At 49.2% G+C, this 20,157-nt stretch overlaps 3 protein-coding genes and 1 non-coding gene across 4 annotated transcripts; 3 read left to right on the top strand and 1 right to left on the bottom strand.

Annotated features, from left to right (window-relative positions):
- Positions 1–364: 364 nt before the first annotated feature.
- LOC104585115 (skin secretory protein xP2-like) lies at positions 365–1,372 on the top strand. Its single transcript, XM_010241094.1, has one exon. The coding sequence runs from the start codon at positions 365–367 to the stop codon at positions 1,370–1,372; it is 1,008 nt and encodes a 335-aa protein (XP_010239396.1).
- A 3,060-nt stretch (positions 1,373–4,432) lies between these two features.
- On the top strand, positions 4,433–5,784 carry LOC100844402 (fasciclin-like arabinogalactan protein 1). Its single transcript, XM_003576597.4, has one exon. The coding sequence runs from the start codon at positions 4,718–4,720 to the stop codon at positions 5,534–5,536; it is 819 nt and encodes a 272-aa protein (XP_003576645.1). The 5' UTR covers positions 4,433–4,717; the 3' UTR covers positions 5,537–5,784.
- A 5,686-nt stretch (positions 5,785–11,470) lies between these two features.
- On the top strand, positions 11,471–19,261 carry LOC100838737. The gene is made up of 10 exons (XM_003578243.4): positions 11,471–11,804; positions 12,368–14,197; positions 14,275–14,346; positions 14,469–15,073; positions 15,830–16,994; positions 17,126–17,463; positions 17,746–17,934; positions 18,281–18,387; positions 18,735–18,826; positions 18,908–19,261. The coding sequence occupies exons 1-10, from the start codon at positions 11,642–11,644 to the stop codon at positions 18,943–18,945; spliced, it is 4,599 nt and encodes a 1,532-aa protein (XP_003578291.3). The 5' UTR covers positions 11,471–11,641; the 3' UTR covers positions 18,946–19,261.
- Positions 19,262–19,861: 600 nt separating this feature from the next.
- On the bottom strand, positions 19,862–19,970 carry MIR156J (microRNA MIR156j). Its single transcript, NR_127104.1, has one exon. It is a non-coding gene; the product is annotated as a microRNA MIR156j (primary transcript).
- Between the last annotated feature and the right edge of the window lie 187 nt (positions 19,971–20,157).

Genomic DNA, 20,157 nt, shown 5'->3' on the forward strand with positions numbered 1-20,157 from the left:
AGCATATGGAGCTTCACTGTTAGAGCAACAAGCATGGACGATTGACTGTACTGTTGATCAACATGCATCGAAAAGATTTGAGCAAAGGATTACCATAGTCTGTAAAAGAAAATTTAGTGAGACGACAGATAGTTCTAACTTTTAATACGCCCTATGAATCGGGAAGTGCAACAAGTTAATGAAAGCACCGACGGTTATAGAAAAGGACCCAAAAACAAATTGAGTCAAAACGAGCCTCAACTTCACAGTCCAAGAAAGGAAGGAACACGCATGGTACTACGGCACGCACCGTTCTTCCTCCCAACAATAGGCGCCCTTTTATCCCCCGCATGGCGCGCGCCACCGCCAGCAAAACAAGAGCGCGATGCCCAAGATAGCCGTCGTCTCGGCGTCCTGTATGACCCCACCACCATCTATCTACCTCTGCACGTCCATATCTAGCACCACGCGCTCGCTAGCCAGCTTACCTGCCCGCACAGCCGAACCAGCGCGCGCCATGGCCGGCATTGCTCCCGCCCTGGCCGGATGCCTCCTCCTCTTCGTCGCCGTGCAGCTCGCGGCAGGCGCCTCCCCAGCCAGCGCCACGGCGGAGACCCCGGCCGCCTCACCGGCGAAGTCTTTGCCGTCGGCCGTCCTGTCGAAGGCGTCCGGGGCGGCGCACGGCGTGATCGGGACGCTCGAGGCCGGCGCCGCCGGGACCCTCGGGCTGATCAAGGGCACGCTGGGCGCTAAGGGCAAGGTCCATGCCGGCGCGCCCGCCATGGCCCCTGGTGCCGGCCGCGCCCGGAAGCACGGCGGGCATGCCATGGGCCCCGCCGCGGGTTCCCCAGAACACGGCGCGGGCGGCCGCGTGGAGGCCCCGGAGTACGGCGAGGCGGCCGCCATGGGACCCGACGCCGCCGCCGGCGCTCCTGACGCCGGGCCCGGGCACAAGGCTTTCGTCATGGAAATAGGCGCCTCCTCTCCTGGCGAGGAGGCAGTCGAGGAGGGTCCCGCGGGCGCCCCCGGCGCCGAGGCCGAGGCCGAGGCCGAGTCCAAGGCCACGGCCCCTTCCGCTTCCGAGGCGGAAGGGCCGGACGCCGCCTCGCCGGATGCGGGAGGTTCCGGTGAAGCGGAAACCTTCCCGCCCGACGCGCCCATCGCCGGGGAGGCCCCCATGGCCAAGGTCACCCCCTCCTCCGATAACAGCCAGCCGGCGACCGAGGCGTCGGCGGCAACAGCCATCAGCGAGGGCCCCGCGGCATCCGCTGAGGCCCCCGGTCCCGGGGCGGACGACGAGGCTAGCGGCGGAGCGAGCGTCGTCGCGTCCAGCCATCTGATCGGGGCCCTCGCGCTCTTCGCCAGCGTCGTGTCCGCCTTGGCTACTCTGTAAGACGGCCGCGCGACTAGGCGTGCGTGAGGCTGGCAGTTGCGTTCGAATTTTGGAGGGGAAATGACTGCATTGATGCGCAACAAAATGCCGTGTACAGATATGGTACGCATGGGTGGGAAATGAGGAAGACTGAAAGAGCCTTTTTTTTTTAAGGCTAAAACTTCACACTTTATTAACTCACAAAAGCTTGATTACAATCAACCTGAAGACTCTCTAAAAGAAAACTAGGGGCCTGAGATACTCAGGCTGTAGCAACACCACATGGCCGACCGACGCACAAAAACAATTTGAAAACTCACAAAACATAAACTAACTTCAGCAATCTCATTAAGAATAGGAGCAATCACAGCTCGGCGATACCTTCGATTCTGCCATACTAGGGAAGACTGAAAGAGCCTGCGAGAAGGAACGATGTGGCCACTTGTACAACTGTAATCTGAGCTTTGGTTGTGTGTATGAATATACTGCCGTAGTTTCACTTCTTTTTGTTTTACCACTTCGAGTAAAAACCAGAGATTTTACCAGAAAGTAGGTTCCCATGATCGAAAGAGAGCGTCAAGTGTTTCGCATAGGTACCAATTTACATTTTCGTTGCAACAAATCATCGGATTTGTTTAATCCATTGCTAGCTTGCGTCTAAACTCAAAACCGACAAAGATGGCTCACTGTCGGGACTACGTGTCTCGCCAGCTCTGCCAGTGTGGCGACGGAGAGGCATCTGAGCTTGTTCGTTAGCGAGCAAGCTCGTTTGGCCATGGAACGGTGTCCTCGCCACCGAAGATGACGACGGCACACAAGGAAGAGCGCGTCCTCGCAAGGCGTCGCCGGGAAGACATCGGCGCCGCAACGCACGCCCACGCAGGCTGTTGCTGCGGAGGACGGCGGCGCGCGCGGGTCAGACCGTCAGAGCAGCGGCGGCGTGCTCTTGTGGAGGCGACGGCGGCGGTCCCGCGGTTCAGAGCAGCGGCAGCGTGCGCGTGCGGAGGCGGCGGCTTGCGAGGGCAGAGGCGGCGGCTGCGGCTCATGCGGCCCTTCAGAGCGCCGGCGTGCGCGCAAGGGCCTGCGAGGAGGCGGGCGCGCGCGGACGCGATGACGGCCCCTCGCGCCGGCCCCCAGAGCGGCGATGGCGGGCGCGGGCGGAGGCGGTGGCGGCACGCGCGGGCCTACCGAGCAGCGCGGCGGGCGCGCGAGGACGCGACGGCGGCAGCGCGCGGGGGCCTCCAGAACGACGGCTGCGGGCGTGGGCGGAAAAGACGTCGGCCCTGGCCCCTCGCGCGGGGTACTGCTTGGGCGCGAGGTCGTCAAGCGCTTCGCCACCATCTTCCCCAAGGTGCAGATTGTTCAGGTTAGGCATCAAAATTCCATGCAGGCGGAGAGAGATTCAGACTACCTTTTCTGATCTAGCGAACCCATATCTATACTATCCCGATCCATTTATTACCGCAGGGCTACGGTTTGACGGAGTCATCTGGCTCTGTGGCCTCGACGGTAGGGCCGAAGGAGTCCATGGCATACGGTTCAGTCGGGCCTCCAGAACGGCGGCTGCAGAAACGGGCGGAGACGACAGAGGCCCCTCACGCGGGCCTCCATAACTAGTGGCGACAGCGTGCGCGTGCGGAGGCGGCGGCTCGCGAGGGCCGGCAGAGCGGTGGCCGCGGGCACGTGCGGAGGACGGCAACGGCGGCGTGCAAGACCGGGTGGGGAGAGATGTCTCGGTCAAAGTTAAATAGTGCAGCAGCTTATGTGGCGTCAGCTAGACCTGACATGTGGACCCGCCTCGTCAGTTTCGGGTTTAGACGCTGGTGAGCGATGGATGAAGCAAATCCGATGGTTTTTTCAACGAAAAGGTAGGCTGGTACTTATGTGAAATCCTAAACCGTAAATTCTAATGTGGTGGTTTGTTTTAGTTTACTCACTTTCAGTTTGAGGAGTTCGAGGAGGATATAAAAAGCTCTGCAAGTGAAGCGTGGTTTGGGCTGCGCGATATCAACTGGGCCTCAAAAGGCTCTGATGTCAGGCCGGCCTAGAGGGCGCAGCCCGGCTCCCATGTCTCTCTGCGTTGCCACCACCGGGCCGTAGGCCAGGCTAGAAGCTTGAGAGCCCACCAAGACCATCAGGCACCGAGAAGCCCACACGGCTTACAGAGGGTTTACGTTCCGCTGTCCGCTCGTCGCATAGCGGAGTTTCGCATGGACAATGACGAAATGCAATTGGAAACTTGGCACGTCATCACGACCAGTATCCAGTATAGAGTAATGAAGTTTTCTCTTGTGTGCATATGTGTGTTGAGTGTTGACAGCTTTGGAAGATACTACTACTACGAGGCTCGGGTGCAGTTGGGAGTTGGGGCCTGCGTCCATGGCGGTTGACGGCGGTTGAGAGACCTGGGAACGCTCGCACTAGCTAGCTCACTCGGCGCTCGACGTGCAGCGGATCTCGATACAGATGTGACCTTGTCTCTCTTTTGACCCCGGAGATACTTTATGATACGATGCCTCGGCATTCGTTCTTCCCGGTCTCCTACACACAAAACCCCGCCTTAACAAAAGCTTCTGGACGGTTAAAGCCTGCACTAAAGCAAAGGTTAACAGCAGAAACCACTCTGTCAGCACTCACCACGGAGCTACGTACACCTACACTGGAGTACCAGTGCGGTGAGCCTGGAGCAGCCAGCAAGCGACTGTTTGCCCACGCTGGAGCTGGCTTCTTTTTGTCCCGGCAGGAGCAAATCATTAGCGCACGCAAGATGATTAATTTACTCGATCCATACAGCCATTTCATGGAATTGCTATAGGACGTACACGATCAGTAGCAGGGGCTTAAAAGTGGGCCCTCCGCTGGCTGTTCCTGCCCACTCAGCGGCGCCCAGTCAATGATTCTTCTCGATTGTCCTATGCATGCTCGAAAAGAACAGCAAGTTGCCGGTCAGTCTGCTCCATGTTTTGAGATTTTTAAATGGAGTACTACAAGGCAAAGGCAATCCAGAGAGCAAGGTCGGGGAAGAAGTTTCTGTATATATCCATGGAGTGCGTGACACTACATGCTGATGCCGTATGCGCGCTTTTCCTATAGTGCCAGTACTAGCTAGATCTAGGACAGCGTATCCGTCGTAACGGGCACACATCGAACGGCTACAAAATCAAACACCCAAACAAGTAGGAGGCTAGCAGAAAAGAAAATCGCTACCTTTACCACTAACCATAAACCGCAGCAGCATGGGCATCACACTCGCAGCTCGCTAGCTTCACATATCGAACCAAGCTGGCGAGCCAGGCGCACACACGCCAATCTCCCACTCCACTCCCACACGGCTGCACACACACCCACACCCCACTGCACTTCACAATGCACCACTCGCAGCCGCAGCTCGCCATCGCTCTCCTCTTCGTCGTCGTCGTCGCGCTCCCCCTCGTGATGGCGGCCGGCAAGGCGGCCCCGGCGCCCGCGGCCGCAGCGCCTCCCAACGCGACGGCAGCGATGGCGAAGGGCGGGTGCAAGGCCTTCGCGGACCTGATCGCGGCCTCGCCCGACGCGGCGTCCACGTACCAGTCGGCCGCGGACGGCGGCGTGACGGTGTTCTGCCCCTCGGACGCCGCCGTCCGGGCCTTCATGCCCCGGTACAAGAACCTCACGGCCGACGGGAAGGCGTCCCTGCTGCTGTTCCACGCCGTGCCCGTGTACTACTCTCCCGGGAGCCTCAAGTCCAACAACGGCGTCATGAACACGCTGGCCACCGACGGCGCGTCCAAGAACTTCAACTTCACGCTGCAGAACGAGGGGGAGGCCGTCGCCATCAAGACGGGCGCCTCGCCGGGGGGCGGCGTCGCGCGTGTCGAGGCCACGGTGATGGACAGGGACCCCGTGGCCGTGTACCGGCTCGACGCGGTGGTCGAGCCCCTGGAGCTCTTCAAGCCCGTCCCGGCGCCCGCGCCCGCGCCTGCCCCGGCGGCGGACGCGCCCAGGGCTGGCAAGGGTGGTGCCGCTCGGCGCCACCCTGCCGCGCCCGCCGTCGCGGACGCGCCGGGCCCTGACGCCGACGATGACACTGCTCCGGCCGACAAGAAGAAGGATTCCAAGAAGAGCGCCGCGGCGCCCGGCGCGCCGCGCTTCCGGTGGTTCGCCGCGGCGTTGGCGGCCGTGGCCGTGGCCTCCGTGCTGGTTTAGCCTTAGGGTATCTCTTCCCCTCTTTGGTGTGATCAATTGGCGTGTGGCCCGACCGTGGTGTGGTTGTGACGGCGTGTTCATGTGATTTTCGAGATCGATTTGTGCTTCCTTCTCAGAAGAAATAGTTGTGTGTTTTTTCTTCTTCTTTTTGGATAGATGTTCTTCTCTGTTTGCCATTGCTAATTTGCAACCTGCTCGTGCTATTACAAACAAGATCACGAAGGTCATGGTTCCGTACTTCCGTCTTACTATCACTTATCAGCATTGTTTGCTTCTTTCTGTCTTTTTTCTTTCTGCGAAGAACATTGTTTGCTTCTTGATCAGGAGCCTGGTGTAGGCAAAATTGCTGCTATACATACGGTTCAGAGTGTAACAGCGCTTGCAACTTGTTACAAATTCTTTTTAGAACACACAAGCTTCTGGCCAGATCCGCTGACCCAAAGCTCGCATTTGGTATGGTGCTCACCACCGGATCGGAGCCTATTAACAAATCGACCGATGGGTCCTTTGCTTGAACCGAGTGCAACCTCTGGCATTCATTCATCCATTTCCCGGGACTGCAGCAGCTGTCGGTGGATGCTATCCGACCCAAAGAGGTCAAACAACCCAAAACACACATGGAAAGCAAGAGGCATGGGAAAGCAACAGCGGGATAAAGAGAGGAAATGGAAAAGGTTGGTTCGGCCAGGGCTACATTGCGATAAGCGGAGGAGGAGAAGTTACTACAGAACACCTCCTCGCTCCCACACAGATCCCATTTTCGGCCCAATTATTTGTAGCGGTAGTTGGCGCTAACCTTTTAACAGTAATATCTCTATGCTGGGCCTCCATCGAAACACTTGCCAGTCTGCCATTACCCACAGAGTTCCGAACGTAGCCCAAACATGTTTTGGTGCAAGAAAGTGGGGGCGCCTCTGTGCCGTCCGTCCGTCCACTGGGACACGACAATTAATGAACAGCGGCGGTCTAACCTGTATCTGTATCTCGGTGCGCACCGCGCCAATTTAGACCGACGGACGACACGCGCGCGCCACCACCGGGTGACACCAGCGGACAAGAAGAGCCGCCTCCACGTACATAAAGTCCAAGGACTCGCCGCGCGCGCGCTACGGCAAACCGACGCACGAACGCCGACACCGCACTCAACGACGACGGTGAGATTGCCGGCAAAACGCCTACACTGCACGCGCGTGGCGCGCACCAGGCTTATGGCTCGCAGGGCGCTCCTTGTTCTGGCCGCGCTGCTCGTCGCCGCCTTGGCCGTGGCGGCGCTGGGCTGCAGGGCCCAGAACGCCGCCGATGCGCCGGCCGCGGACGGCCCGGTGGCTGACATCGACGAGTCCGCGTACGCGCCGGCGGTGGTGGTCAACAGCGAGGCCGACGCCCGCTCGCCGGCGCCTGCCCCCGGCCCCGCCAAGGGATATTGATCGGATTGGGTTTTTCGTGGAACGAGATACTAGTACTCCGTAGTTCTTTGTTCATTTTGTAGCAGTCGTGCGTGTTGGACGTACGCGGCCTGCTAGGATCGACGGTCGCCCTTGTGAATATTTTTGTTTTCGTTTTCAGATTCTGTCTTTCGCCATCTTTGAAGGGCTCTTATGAAAAAAATAGTGTAAAGTGAGTTAAAACTCCCCTTGTCAGCTTGTTCGGGATTCATTTTCAACTCAGATGATAACATTGATCGATAATTTGGAGAATATATTTTTTTCGATCGGGATAATTTAAGGAATATGTCTAACTGAATTAATAGTATCTTTTGAGTTCTCTAAGCGTCACTAGTCACTAGAACAATGCCAAATACAGAAAACAAGTATCCACGTGAGCAATAATGCCACCTCATCCTACATGATAAATACCACTGTAACTTTGTTGATTCGAATGAATGCCATTATAATTGTACTCTAAGTACTCATAGTTGTGTTATTATGTAAAAACTTTGGACCTAATAGGCTAATACTCTTCGCTTCTCATTTCCGACCTATATTGGCATCCTCTTTCCTCAACAACCTTTGTTTGCTCTTCCTTAGACCATCTTCTTTGCTACTTATGCTCGGTCCTCTCCCAATCTTCAACTTTTCCCTGCAACCTCGTCGTCATCCCTTGTACTCCAGTGTCCTGCAATGCATCCAACAATAAGTTCCATTTTAGAAAGCTAGAGCCATTACCGTCATAGAATATAACAACATGGGTTCCATCTTGACGGCCCCCTCAACTCCCACTACACTAATTAGAGGAGAGGAAGCTCTGGATCAGTGGTGGCTAGGTAATTGAGATCTTGATTTCTATAATGTTGATTTTGTTTATGACTCGTTTTCCCCCAGCGCTCAGGCGGTAGCGCGGAGCTCAAATACATGGTGAACTTATAGGGGCGGCAAAGATAATGGCATTACGCCAAATCAACAAAGTTTCAGTTGCATTTATCCCGTGTCCCATGTTGCCGTCATGCACGTGTTATAGGCATGGGGGAGATTGCTAGGACAAAATTTGTCTATGATGGAGAACAATCTACCGCCCGAGCTCAAATTCATGGTGAACTTATCGGGCCGGCAAAGATAATGGCATTACGCTATATCAACAAATTAGTTTCAGTGGCATTTATCCAATGTCCCCTGTTGCCTTCACGTGCGTGTTATAGGCATGGGGGAGTTTGCCAGGCCAATGTTTGTCTGTGATAGAGAACAATCTAGTGGTCAAGTCAAGCCCATTTTGGTAAATAACTCCGAAACTTCATGAGCTGTTATTTTTCGATGGAGAGTCCATGGAAGACATGAACAGACCATCTCTACGGTCCCGCCAGTTAACATGATAGGAACTTTGGTGAAATCTTTGAAGCCTCACTAATCGACCGCTAAGAATGTGTGATCGATTACCATCGCCTGGTATCAGATTTAGCACACAAGGGGGAGCTAAGCCCAACATCACCCTGTTACAAAACTCATATCTGTCTTACTAAAAAAACTCATATCTTTCTACGAGGGCAAGCGGATGCGCTGCATGATTATCCCGTCGAGCAACTTTGGTAGCCCCGCAAGCGGGATTGTCCTTGATTATTAGCGTCGCTTCCCTGATTGTTGCGCTTTTCTCGTATTGATACTATTTTGACAAAAAAAAAAACCCGCCTGAAATTACTGTGTGATGACATATGAAGTTGATAACTCGATATATACTCTGTTGGTAACAAGTTACTGCGTGACTATTTTATACCTTTAAGCATAATAGTTATCACCTAATAATATTTGAAGTTGCCATCGTTTTCTTCTTCTTTTGACCAAGTGAAGTCGTCATCTTTTAGCAATAAGTTAAGACATGGTAACTTCCTTCATAACTTATGTATTACTATTGGTTATTAAAAACTTAAAGAATGCCAAGAATATCCAAATGGGGTCAAGTTCTGAAGCTCTCGCTAAGCTGTCGGTGAAAACAGATTCTGTCTCAGAAATCAATGAAGTACAACATAAACGTGCAGAAATGCGTCCGAAGCAAAAATCTCGTAAATCACTCAGTATAAAATGTATGCATGCATCCAAAGCTATAATTAGCATGCATCTGCTTCTGCTGCAGCCATACATCTAACACTTGCGCAACATTTGCGCAGAACTACAGACGCGTGTAGCCCCCAAGCTTGCACTTCGGTCAAAGCGAGATCCACCGGCCGAGACAGAATTTGAACCTTTCCCCATGGCTACAACCGCGCGACACCAACAGGACTCCGAGAGCCACTCGCGAAGCGACATTCAGACAGACCGCCCCGCCCATATTTAGCCACCCCCAACACCTACATAAGCCTCTGTCCCGGCGCGCCCCTTCCCCACTCTGCAGACAAGCCCGAGAGATCAGTCAGCAACCTCCTCTCCAAGAAGCGCGCGCTTACGCTCGCACACAAGCACGCAATCATGGCCCGTGTAGCCTTCGCGCTCGCCGTGCTCCTCCTCGTCGCCGTGGCCGTTGCGCCTGCCAAGGGCAAGAAGAAAGACGCCGATGCTCCCGCAGCCGAGGCGCCGGCGGCCGACGGCCCAGCCGCGGACGCGCCCGCGGAGGGGCCTGGCGGACCTGCTGGCGCTCCTGGACCCGCCGAGGGCATCAATGGCCTCTCCGACGACAACGACGACGACAACAACTGAACCCAAGTGCCGTATTGGGGCAGGAGCCACGTATTGCGAGCAGTCGCTCGATTTTAGTTTGGGTTCGATGATAATGTGAACGGTAGGTCATGGTGGCCTGCTAGGAGCCTAGGATGGTCGTCCTGAATTTTTTGTGTTTTAATTTCTGTCTTTCGTTGGTTGTGAGTTTTGTCGTTCTCCGCGTTTCATTTTTTGTTTAATTTCTTCTTCTTTCAAATAGCTCGTGTCATATGTATTGATAATTTATATTCAATCGATTATTTCTGTGTTATTTTCATTTTCTTTCTGTGTTTCTGTTAACAAAATTTGGCATAGATTTGTTGGGCCTGACCTCCGGCGACGAATGCCGAACAGCCCTCCGGCAACACGAACGCCGGTCGGGAGGAGACGAACTCGGCACACAAGTATTTGCGTCGACATACGCCTCGCCGACGAACGGCTTTTTTTTATTCAAATTGGACACGTACCCATACCTCACGCACATACTTATGCTACGATGCACGACGGCAGCACGGCAACCACCACGGCCCCACCCACACGAGTGAACACCGGAGACTTCAATTTTTTCTCCTAGCTGCTTCTCTCGTCTCAGCTCTTTCATACACTAGCACACAGCCTTATATAGCCGTCCAGAGCAACAAACTCATCTGGATTTGTGCCACTAACGTGCATGCTTATCAATACATGTACTAACCCAACGCCTTCCCTCTCTTCTTCCTAGATTCGCTCCAGGATCCTCAGGACCCGGCCAAGCTAGCACATGCGCACGTTTCAGATACTAACAACCTGTATGCAACGACCGCAGCGCAATGTACGTGCATGACCCGGCCACACGTCAAGATTGGTGCTAACAAGATTCGTGTCAATTGTCGCGCAGTAGACTCGAAATCATGTCAGTGCTAGTAGGGAGCCCCAAAAAGGTGCATCTTACAGTTGTTCTTAGATCAGCAAGAACCAACTAAAAGAAGGCAGGATTGGAGTCCCAAGGAGGTGACAACAAAAGTGGTACCAGTATAAGTTTATTTTCGAAGAGACAAGGGAGCCGATCGAACTGTATCAAGATTTGCATCGTACAAACAGCCTGATTAATGCACAACAAATCCCTGCTTCCCGATCTGAGCATGGCTTGGAGTTTCACATCAGCGTGCCTCCGGAATGTTAGGACATCTCCCGGGACGGTGGTTGATATTAATTTTTTTTTTCTTTTTTTAATATGTTTTTTTTCTTATTAATTTCTTTTTTTTTGATGGGCCCACATGTCATTTTGTTTTCCGTCTTGGTATCCATGTAGTACCTGTTACTTTTTCAAGTAACCACTACTTAGATGTAGTATTCATCTCTCCTCCACATTAGTCATTTGTTTCATGATACCCGTGTAGTACCCATTGTTGAGGATGCTCTTAGGCTACTCTCACAGATTGCGGTAACCAAGACAGATTCCCCACTTCACACGGTAATTTTGATTGCGAGCGTGCAACATAATTCCTTCTTTTCACAAAGATGAGAATCAAGTAGGAGAATTACGAAGTACGGAGTATGAAAAATAAGCACAAGAGGTTATTGTAAAAAAAACGTGTTTAAGTAAACCCTACGTACAAAAATCCATTATTTACGCTGGCAGGTAGGGTCGGTTCGTCATATGATCCCACCAGTCAGCGAGCGGGTAAGACGTCACAGGTAAGAGCCACCCCGACGGCAGGATGGAAGTACGGAACGCATTAACGGTCACACACACTGAACTAAAACAGGGAGCGTTGATCCTGGCCGTCCGATCCCGCCGCACCGTCGACACCGAACATCGTCTTCGTCCCTCTCTTCTCACTTTGTCAGATGAGATCTCGTCTCGTCTTCCCCCTCGCCCCGATTCAAAATTTTCGGGCTCTCCCCTTTCCAACTAGCCGATCCATCTCCATGCCCAAACCCTAGCGTCACCCCCTCCCCCCCCTTGCCCCGGTCTCCTCCACGACCATTCTGGCAGCCGGCCATGGAGAATCTCTTCATGCAGATCTTCGAGTGCCAGGATAGAGTGACCTCGCAGATAAGGCAGCAAGTTGAGTCCAACGCTCAGTCCTGCGCCTTCACCCTCCTCGCCGCCGGCCACCGCCCCCCGCCGTGGCTCCTCCCCTCTTGCGCTGGCGACCCGCAAGGTGCGTGCCCCCCCCCCTCGCTCACTCCCACTTCCGCCCGTGGATTAGCGTCTGGGTGGCTCGGTTCGTGAGGGGGATTGGGTAGTTTCTTGGGCGGTGTCAGCTTAGATTTTCCTGTATTACCTACTACTCCGTCTATGGTTTTGGTTTAGCGTTTTCAACGTTTCATTTAGGATTAGATGCTTATTTCGTTTAGCTTTCTTCTTCTATTATATTGCATTGGAAAATTTCAAGTGGGTAGAGTGTGCCAAATTCGTCACAAATTTTACTTCAATTCTCTGTTAATTTAGACTTTTGTCCACCTATATTGTCTGATATTTTACAGACCATAGGGGTTATCGAAATCCTAAAGTAAAGACCTGCAATCGAAGTAGAAGTACCAACGGTTACGTAACTCACCTAGAAATTTATTTACCTGTTCAATTTCTAACGAATCAAGATATCCTCTCGTTCCGGTATAAATAGTAGCTATCTGCTCTTCCACTGGGAGAGGGTTTCTACTATTTTGCATGTTCTGTTACCTTGCATTTTCTTCATGTACTGAATTACCCGTTTACGTGTAGAGCTGAATGGCAAGCCAATTGTTTCGGAGTTACTTTTCCCTGGAGGCCAGATTACTACACCAGCAACCAATAGAACTGCCTTTCTGCCACCAGCTGCTCCTAGTGCTTCATGCAGAAATGTGAGGGTTCCAAACGGATATGCTGGTCTAGAGACTATTTGTGACACACTGGACACGAACCAAGATGAAGTTCCTCAGCAAAAGCAGGTTTCAGTTGGCAGGGAGCTTGCTGAGGCTAGTTCTGAAGTCAACATGTTCCCTCTGGCACATCGTTCCAGGTCAAGGCAGCGGCGTATCGAAGATAGCTTACGTGAGAAGAATGAAGCTACAAACAGTGGAAGCAGTGGTGCTCTGCAGGACAGGATGCAGAGGGTTAAACTTGCAGATGTAGGTTTGAACAGAACAACTGCATCGTTATCCTCCAAATCGTGTGGTGACGGAGCACACAATGCTGAAACAACAACCTCTTTGCCTGGTCAGGAGAAGGGTTCTTATGCCAACCAGGGTAGGTCAAATGAATTATTCCAGTCCAGCAAAGGTGGTGATATTGGAAATCAAGGAATTAACCAGACTGTCAGTTCTGAAAATAATGTCCCTAATGATTGTTCTGTCACAAACTTGATTGGAGTGCAAGTTACCGATAGTGTCTGCCATCCACCCCCTGAAACATATCTGTCGGTTGAGCCAAAAAAACTTCAATTTGATGGTGTTGAATCTGATTGCATGAATCCTGCAAGCGGACAAACAATGCATCTACCAGAATGTGCTTTGGAAAGTGCCAATCTTGAGCTTGCTGAGGCACATCCTTTAAATGAAGACCCATCTTCTACCAGCTGTTCTCAAGTTCCTTGTTTTACGGGCAGATTATTGCTTGACGGTGTTGAATCAGGATATTTGAACCCTGACAGTGCACCAGTGAAGCAGCAGCAGAGAAGTGCTTTGAAATGTGCCAGTCTTGATCTTGCGGGCATGGATTCCAAAAAAGAGGATCAATCTCTGTACAGTTCCCCTGAAGTACCTAATCATACGAGTGTACAATTGCTTCAAAGGGATACACTGCACATTGTAGAAGATACTGAAAGAATACTAAACCCCGATGGCTTTCCAGATCGGAATGGGATCATCACTTGGAGTTCTGACTCTTCTAATCAACAGTGCTCCGATTCTCATATTTCACATCCTCCAGGCAGTGAATCTTTGCAGCCACCTACCCAACAAGCTGATACTAGTTCTGGGGCTCCCGCATCATCAGAAATTTCGCCGGACAGTTTGGTAGAGGAGGACGGGTTTGAGGACCACTCACATTTGTTTGTAAATGATGTGGATAGCCAATGCTCCCAATTCAGGTCCACTGCTTGCCCAGAGCAGCTTCAAGCTCAGACTGTTACACTGAGTGATGTTTATAGAGAAAGCCTCTCTTGTGATAAAACACAAAGTAACGTCACACCCTCTAATGGTTGTCCTGTTGTGTATGCCTCTGTATCTGCAAACAATGAGTTATCTCAGGAGCAACAGTTCTTGGCCAGAACATCTTTAAAATGCAATAAGAGAGATGTGGGTACTCCTTTAGGCCATGCTTCTCCGGCCAGACACAATAAGATGCTCGATGGAAAGTCAGCATGTGATGCAGCCAACTGCCATTCAGGAAAGTTTGGTGATGTTCTGGTCGGAAACACAGCTTTGACCAAAGAACACGATGTTTCTGTTTGGGGAAAAAAGGATGCCTCTGCAGTGCCAGAAGTTATGAGTTGTATTTCAGCAAGAAGAACCAGCAAACAGCACATAACTGAAAGGAGCAGTATGGTTCCAGCCGAAAATCTGCAACAAGATGGTACCCTATTAATATATTATATTTTTAAGTTGGCTTTTGTAGCAAAAATCATTCTGACATTGCTTCTTATCTTGCAGGAACTGAGAACAGCAAACGTCACAAAACCGAAAGGAGCAGTATGATTCCAGCAGAAAATCTGCAACGAGATGGTACTATGCTTGCTATTTGTAGATTTTTTTTCAAATTGTCTTTTGTAGCAAAACTTATTCTGCCACGTCCAAGTCTTTACAACCTTCTGTACAGTAGTTTCACATTACTTCTTATCTTGCAGGAACAGAGAAAGATAAACGATCAAAGTCTTTGCAACCTTCTGTTCAATACTTTTTACGTAGTGCAGCATCACATGAGAAAATTAGTCTGCTCGAGTCAGACAGAAGCAGTGCTGCATGTGACCAGAAGAGGTCAGTTGGAGATGGTGTAGAAGTAAATGTCAGTTTGTCACCTAAAAGGAGAAGAATAAGTTGCCGACCAGACTTTGACATTGGCACTGCTGGTCATAAGACCGCGATAAATTTCTCAGGGAAATCACAACCTTCAGGGCGTTACTTCTTAAGAAGTTCAGGAACCTGTGAGAGCATGTCTCTGGGGTCAGAGGGGAGGAATGATGCAAGCAACCACAATATTTCAGTTGCAGGTGGTGTCTATGGAAATGGAAATTCTTCTTGTGGAAGAAGAAATACGACTAGCCAACTAAATGTTGTCCTTGGTGACTCTCAAGGTGCAAGCAGCATCAGGAGTACTGTTGAGGGAAGGGTCTTGGGGAATTCTCAAGAACAGATACAGGGTGATGTAGGAGTCGAGTTTCCGATAACAAATTCTGCTTTGCCTAGCTTGTCTGGCAGCCTATCTTATAGTGAGGCAAACTGCACACAACAGGTACGTGTTTGATTACCAGTTCCCTTTCCGCTCTGAATCATTCAAATGTTTATCATTCTGGAAGACTCGGTCATTTTCTTTCAGTGGTAAAATAGTATGTGCGGAGTAGTAAACTAGCGGTAACGATTAGTCTGGATGAATGATGGGTGGAGCACTGGAGCCTCTTCTTTGGACACTTTGGTCTGACAAGTTCTTAAATCTACAGTCATCCAGCCTGTCCATTTCTGTCTTTCTTCTTCTCTGTAAACAATAGCTGATAGAAATACTCATGTATATTAGATTTTGTACCATTCAACATATACAATCCATATATGGCATGTCAAGTTGACAACATCTGGGTCATTTGGTTTGATGGCCCTACTATTGTACGACTCGCTCCTTTTCACTAAGGTTGGCGTATTTGGTTTCGTTAAGACAAGGCTTTGACCAAGAATTACTTTATTAATATGTATTTTGTTAAGACATGAAATTTATATCAACAGATTCGTCTTCAACAGTTCTTGCTGATAATTGTGGTTACTTATGGTATAAATTACGTATAAATAAAAGATATTATTGGTCAAAGTCTTGTCTTAACAAAAATTAAATACGCCAACCTTTGTGAAAAGAAGGGAGTATTACACTAGTTAGTTTAGATACAACTTTGTTAGCATTTATTGGTAGAGTTGGCAATGTTAACTCTTCAGTCTACTGTAGTTGCTACTTTATGGCTGCTGTGAATTTTAGCGTATTTACTATTTTTCTTTTTGTTGGCAGGAAGAAACTTGCTTAGAAGGTCAGGACTTAAATGACGTGAGTGTGGCAGACCAGGAAATGACTCTTCAGATGGATATCATATCATCTCCAGTTGCAATATTAAATCCAGAAAATTATTCTGGAATGGAATCTCTTACTATATTTCCGAGTTATGCTTTAGATCAACATGGCGAACAAGCATCTGCTCCGAATCCATTGTTTCATGAGAAATTATGCTATGGCTCCAATGTTGAACTTGGTAGGAAATATAGAAGTTGTGATCCAAAGGGACATTTCTTGTCCGGTGCTGCTATTTTAAGGCAATGGGGTGATGAACCTTTAGACCGTGATGATTCAATGCCAGAATTCGAGAGCTTCAGTGTTCCTGCCCAATTTGACAGCCCAACTATCGGAAAAAGGCCATTTGAGGCCCTCTATGACTCCAGAGAATTGGTCACCCTCAGCTCAGATCCTTCGAAGTATGATACTAACACAGCGAGTGGTATGCATCAGCTATTAACAACTGTGTCAGCAAAACCTACAAACTGTTCGTTTTCTGATGATCTACAACAATGCGGTGCTAGTACCAGTCGCAGCATTATGGACTCTTTCGGTGCATATGGATTGGAACTTGATTCCTTTTTTATTTCTGATGCTGTAGCATCATGTTCTTCAAATGCTAGCAGCAGCCAAGAGATCAATGAAACTCCGTTGACTCCATCAGTTGAAAAATATAGCCTCGGTAAACTTTCATCAAGATCTGGTTCAGAACACATGGGTTCTATTCCCGAACTTGAATGCTTCCGAATTGATGAGGACAGCAGCATTGCAGAAGAAGATGAGCACCAAGGCAGAATAGCACTTCAGGATATCACTAGATTATGTCAAAACAATGGAAATTCTATGTCCCTTTCCACGGGATGCATGGATACAGGAAATATAGGCTTTACTGCAGAATCTTTGAGTAGCGAGCTCAGTCATCCTACTTCGGTTAAGAGAGAAGGGAAAGTATCCCGTTCACTTCATGGCAGATTAGGCAGCACAGAAATACTCAGAAATAAAACACAGTCAAGACACAGGAGTGAAGCAAATGTTGACAGAAGATCTAAGCCTACCAATATTGTTGCCAATATGACATCTTTTATACCTCTTGTAAAACCAAAGGTGCAATCTACAACAGCATGCGGTAAGTGTTATTTGTTTATCGCAGTATTTATTTAACATTTATGTAAATCCATTAGTGAAGCTTGAGCTTGAATAGAAAATGTTCAATGGTCCTCATACATTGCCTCAACAAATGGGGCAACTGTCTTGCAGTGAAAAAAGACGTTAAGGTAAAGGCACTTAAGGCAGCTGAAGCTGCAAAACGTCTTGAAGAGAAGAAACAAAAGGAGCAAGAAGTGCGCAAAGCAGCTGCAAAACTCGAGCGTGAAAGATTAAAGCAAGAGAAAGAATTAAAACAAAAACTTGAAGAGGAACAAAAGAAGAAACGAGAAATTGATGCGGCCACTAAAAAGAGGCAGAGGGAAGAGGTGGAAAAGAAGGAAACTGTGAGAAAAAGAAAATGCATTGATGAAGCTCGAAAACAACACAAGCAGCCTATGGATAGACGGCGAGCCACGAAGGATGAGAAAGATGCTCGTCTAAAAGCTTCTGTGAGTAGAAGCTATCTATCTTATTCCTCGTATTTCTTAAAAAGTACTCTGCCTGTTTAGAAATATATGCCATTTTTAGAATTTGAGTGGTAAAAGTAAAACTGTTTGATTAATCATATGAAAATACAATTGTTAGTTTTTTATGAAGTACTTCGAAAATAAAATATTTAATACCTTTAGTTATTAAATAAATTGCTTTGGAATCGATAGTCAAAGTTGTTTCCCAAGCGCCATATATGATTTATTCTTGAACAGAGGTGGATGTTTTTTAATACATGGCAGGATAATATGGAGCCAAGGAAGAATTTGGTTGATGTAGGCAAAAATCAAGGTAAACCTGACGAGACTACTGAACCTGCCTTTGAATTGAAGGCCAATAAAAGTAAGGACGAGAAGGTTGTAGCAGTAGACCAGTGGCCTGCAAGTTTTCGATCTGATGCAAAGGAAAATATCCTGAACAGTCTCGAGGAGGTATGCTCTTTGTAAATCTCATGAGGAAGGTCTTTATATGTAAATCTGTATGCATTGGTAGTTTGGTACTTCTCATTTAGAAGACATCAGTAACCGTTATCTAAACAATTTTCTCTCCATTTGGGGCCACGATTCTTGGAAAGTGGCCGAATAGTTAGAATGCACAGACACCCGTAGCTTCAGTGCAGTTGGGGCAAAACAGATAAAGGGTTGTCAACTTGAGCTGTTTTAATTTCTCTTTTCACCTTGGTCTCACTTAGATGTGCTTTTCATAGATTTCACTCTAGTATCAACAACCACCCTAATTGTGAATTCTGTGCTCTGCCTTTTCTGAAACTTTTGTCAGTCATACAAAATGTCTCCATATAAAGATTCTGATGAGGAGGATGATGATGATCTTGAACATGAACAAGAATCAAGACGCAGAAGGAAATTTATTCCTTCTTGGGCTCGGTATGTGTCTAACTTAACTTAACTTCTGTGCAAGGGGATGCCTAGTGTGAGTGTCAAAGCTTATCTGCTCATAAGTTACATTTACGGCTCCTGCTTATTATTATTGAGAAGTTTACATGAAATGTGCTTGCCTTATTTCGAGCTCAACATAAACTGATTATACCGGATTCCCAATTTTCATGCTGATAAGCCTTTTTTATGTAAACGGAACTGAAAGTATATTCTCTTGTGGTCCTTTAATAAATGCCATACCCCGTTTTCCTATCTTTTCTTATTCATTTTCGCTGTTGGTGATCATAACTATCCTATTGCCTGCTAATCACATAGTCTTCATGTTCGATTTGCAGAAAAGAAAACTTGGATAAAATCTTATTATCCAATAAGATGCTAGACCCTAGAGAAATTTTTGCACAGAAATTCTCCTTCAACATATCTGACGGTAACATCTAGTTCATCATTACCTTTATCAACAAACTTTGTTGCTAGTTGCTGACTTTGTTGTCTCCTACCTTCTCTCCAGTTCTTTCGGCCCACATTCCGCAACGTGGCTTAAGATAAGCTTCCATTTTGATGAAGCACTGGTAATATGTCATTGCTGTTCTTCTGGCGTGTCCATTTTGCTTTGTCACCAGTGATGTGTATAAGCTGATCTGTACTCGCTCTTGTAATTTATAAGCTCTGGAGTATGTAGGAGAACATTGTCGTAGCACTTCACTAACCTGCCATCGACCATTGATTGGCAAAGCTTTAGTTTGTTTGTGACGACTTCCGTCACATTATGGACGGAGATTGTATCAGAGCAGCACCATGTGAAGTAAGATTATTTGTGCTGCAACCGTGCTATGTCATTTCATAGTCTAGTGTCATCATTTAATGGATACGGGCTGTGGAAAGAAAAAAGATGACCATAGAATGAAATGAATCTCTGCCAGTCTACAAATTAAGAAGATAACTCATACAACAAAATGTCGTGCACTAGCATTAACACATGGTTCAAAGTTTTTTTTTTACGCAACTGAATGTGGTTTCAAGCTGGTGAACCTCTTGTATTCCAAGTGAAATGTTCATTATGTACGTCATGCGTATACATCTAGTCCTTTACGAAGCGTATGGTCGTTGTAGACATGGGTGCAGTCATCGGTCGGTGTCTGCTCCAGGCGAAGCGGCTCGAGGAGTCGAGGGACCGTGTCGGGTCCGTCGTCCGTGGACGATGCTGCACTGCCGTCGTAATGGCCACTTCCCGTCCCCGAGCAGGCCGACCACGACGAAGCCATTGATTTTAGAATAGCCGTCCGCCTGGCCTTGCGCGGTCGGAAGTCGGAACACCCGGCTTGCGGTTTGTCCTGGCAGGCGGTGATTGGTTAATTGGTTGCGCACACGACAATCACGAGAACAAGAATGATCAAACAGAAGAGACGGACCAAAGCGCCCATGCATGGAGATGGATGGATGGAGAGATGGGTGGTCCGTGGGATGGCCATGACAGAGAGAGCAGAGAGCACACGGCCCTTGCCTCAGCGACCGGGCCGACGGCCGGTGTTTCACGCTGGTGCTGGGTTGTGCTCTCTCTCTTCTGTCATCACCCTTAACCGGCCGGTCCACCCTCCCCCATCTCCCGCTACCTCACCGGAGCCCGAGCCTCCCGTTCCCTGCAAAAGCGAAGAGGAAACGAACGATCAGTCTCATCACATCACGCCACCCGGAAGTACGACTGTGCAAGGAAGAAAAGGAAAGCGGTGACTTATCTCATGGAGACATGGAGTGTTGAAA

The sequence above is a fragment of the Brachypodium distachyon genome, chromosome 4, assembly GCF_000005505.3.
Source record: "Brachypodium distachyon strain Bd21 chromosome 4, Brachypodium_distachyon_v3.0, whole genome shotgun sequence".
NCBI classification, from domain to species: Eukaryota; Viridiplantae; Streptophyta; class Magnoliopsida; order Poales; family Poaceae; genus Brachypodium; species Brachypodium distachyon.

Coding starts and splice junctions, on each gene's coding strand:
- LOC104585115 (XM_010241094.1), top strand. CDS start 365: ATGCCCAAGATAGCCGTCGTCTCGGCGTCCTGTATGACCCCACCACCA.
- LOC100838737 (XM_003578243.4), top strand. CDS start 11,642: ATGGAGAATCTCTTCATGCAGATCTTCGAGTGCCAGGATAGAGTGACC. Junction 14,347..14,468: donor AGAAAATCTGCAACGAGATG/GTACTATGCTTG, acceptor CTTATCTTGCAG/GAACAGAGAAAGATAAACGA. Junction 18,827..18,907: donor CTCCTTCAACATATCTGACG/GTAACATCTAGT, acceptor CCTTCTCTCCAG/TTCTTTCGGCCCACATTCCG.
- LOC100844402 (XM_003576597.4), top strand. CDS start 4,718: ATGCACCACTCGCAGCCGCAGCTCGCCATCGCTCTCCTCTTCGTCGTC.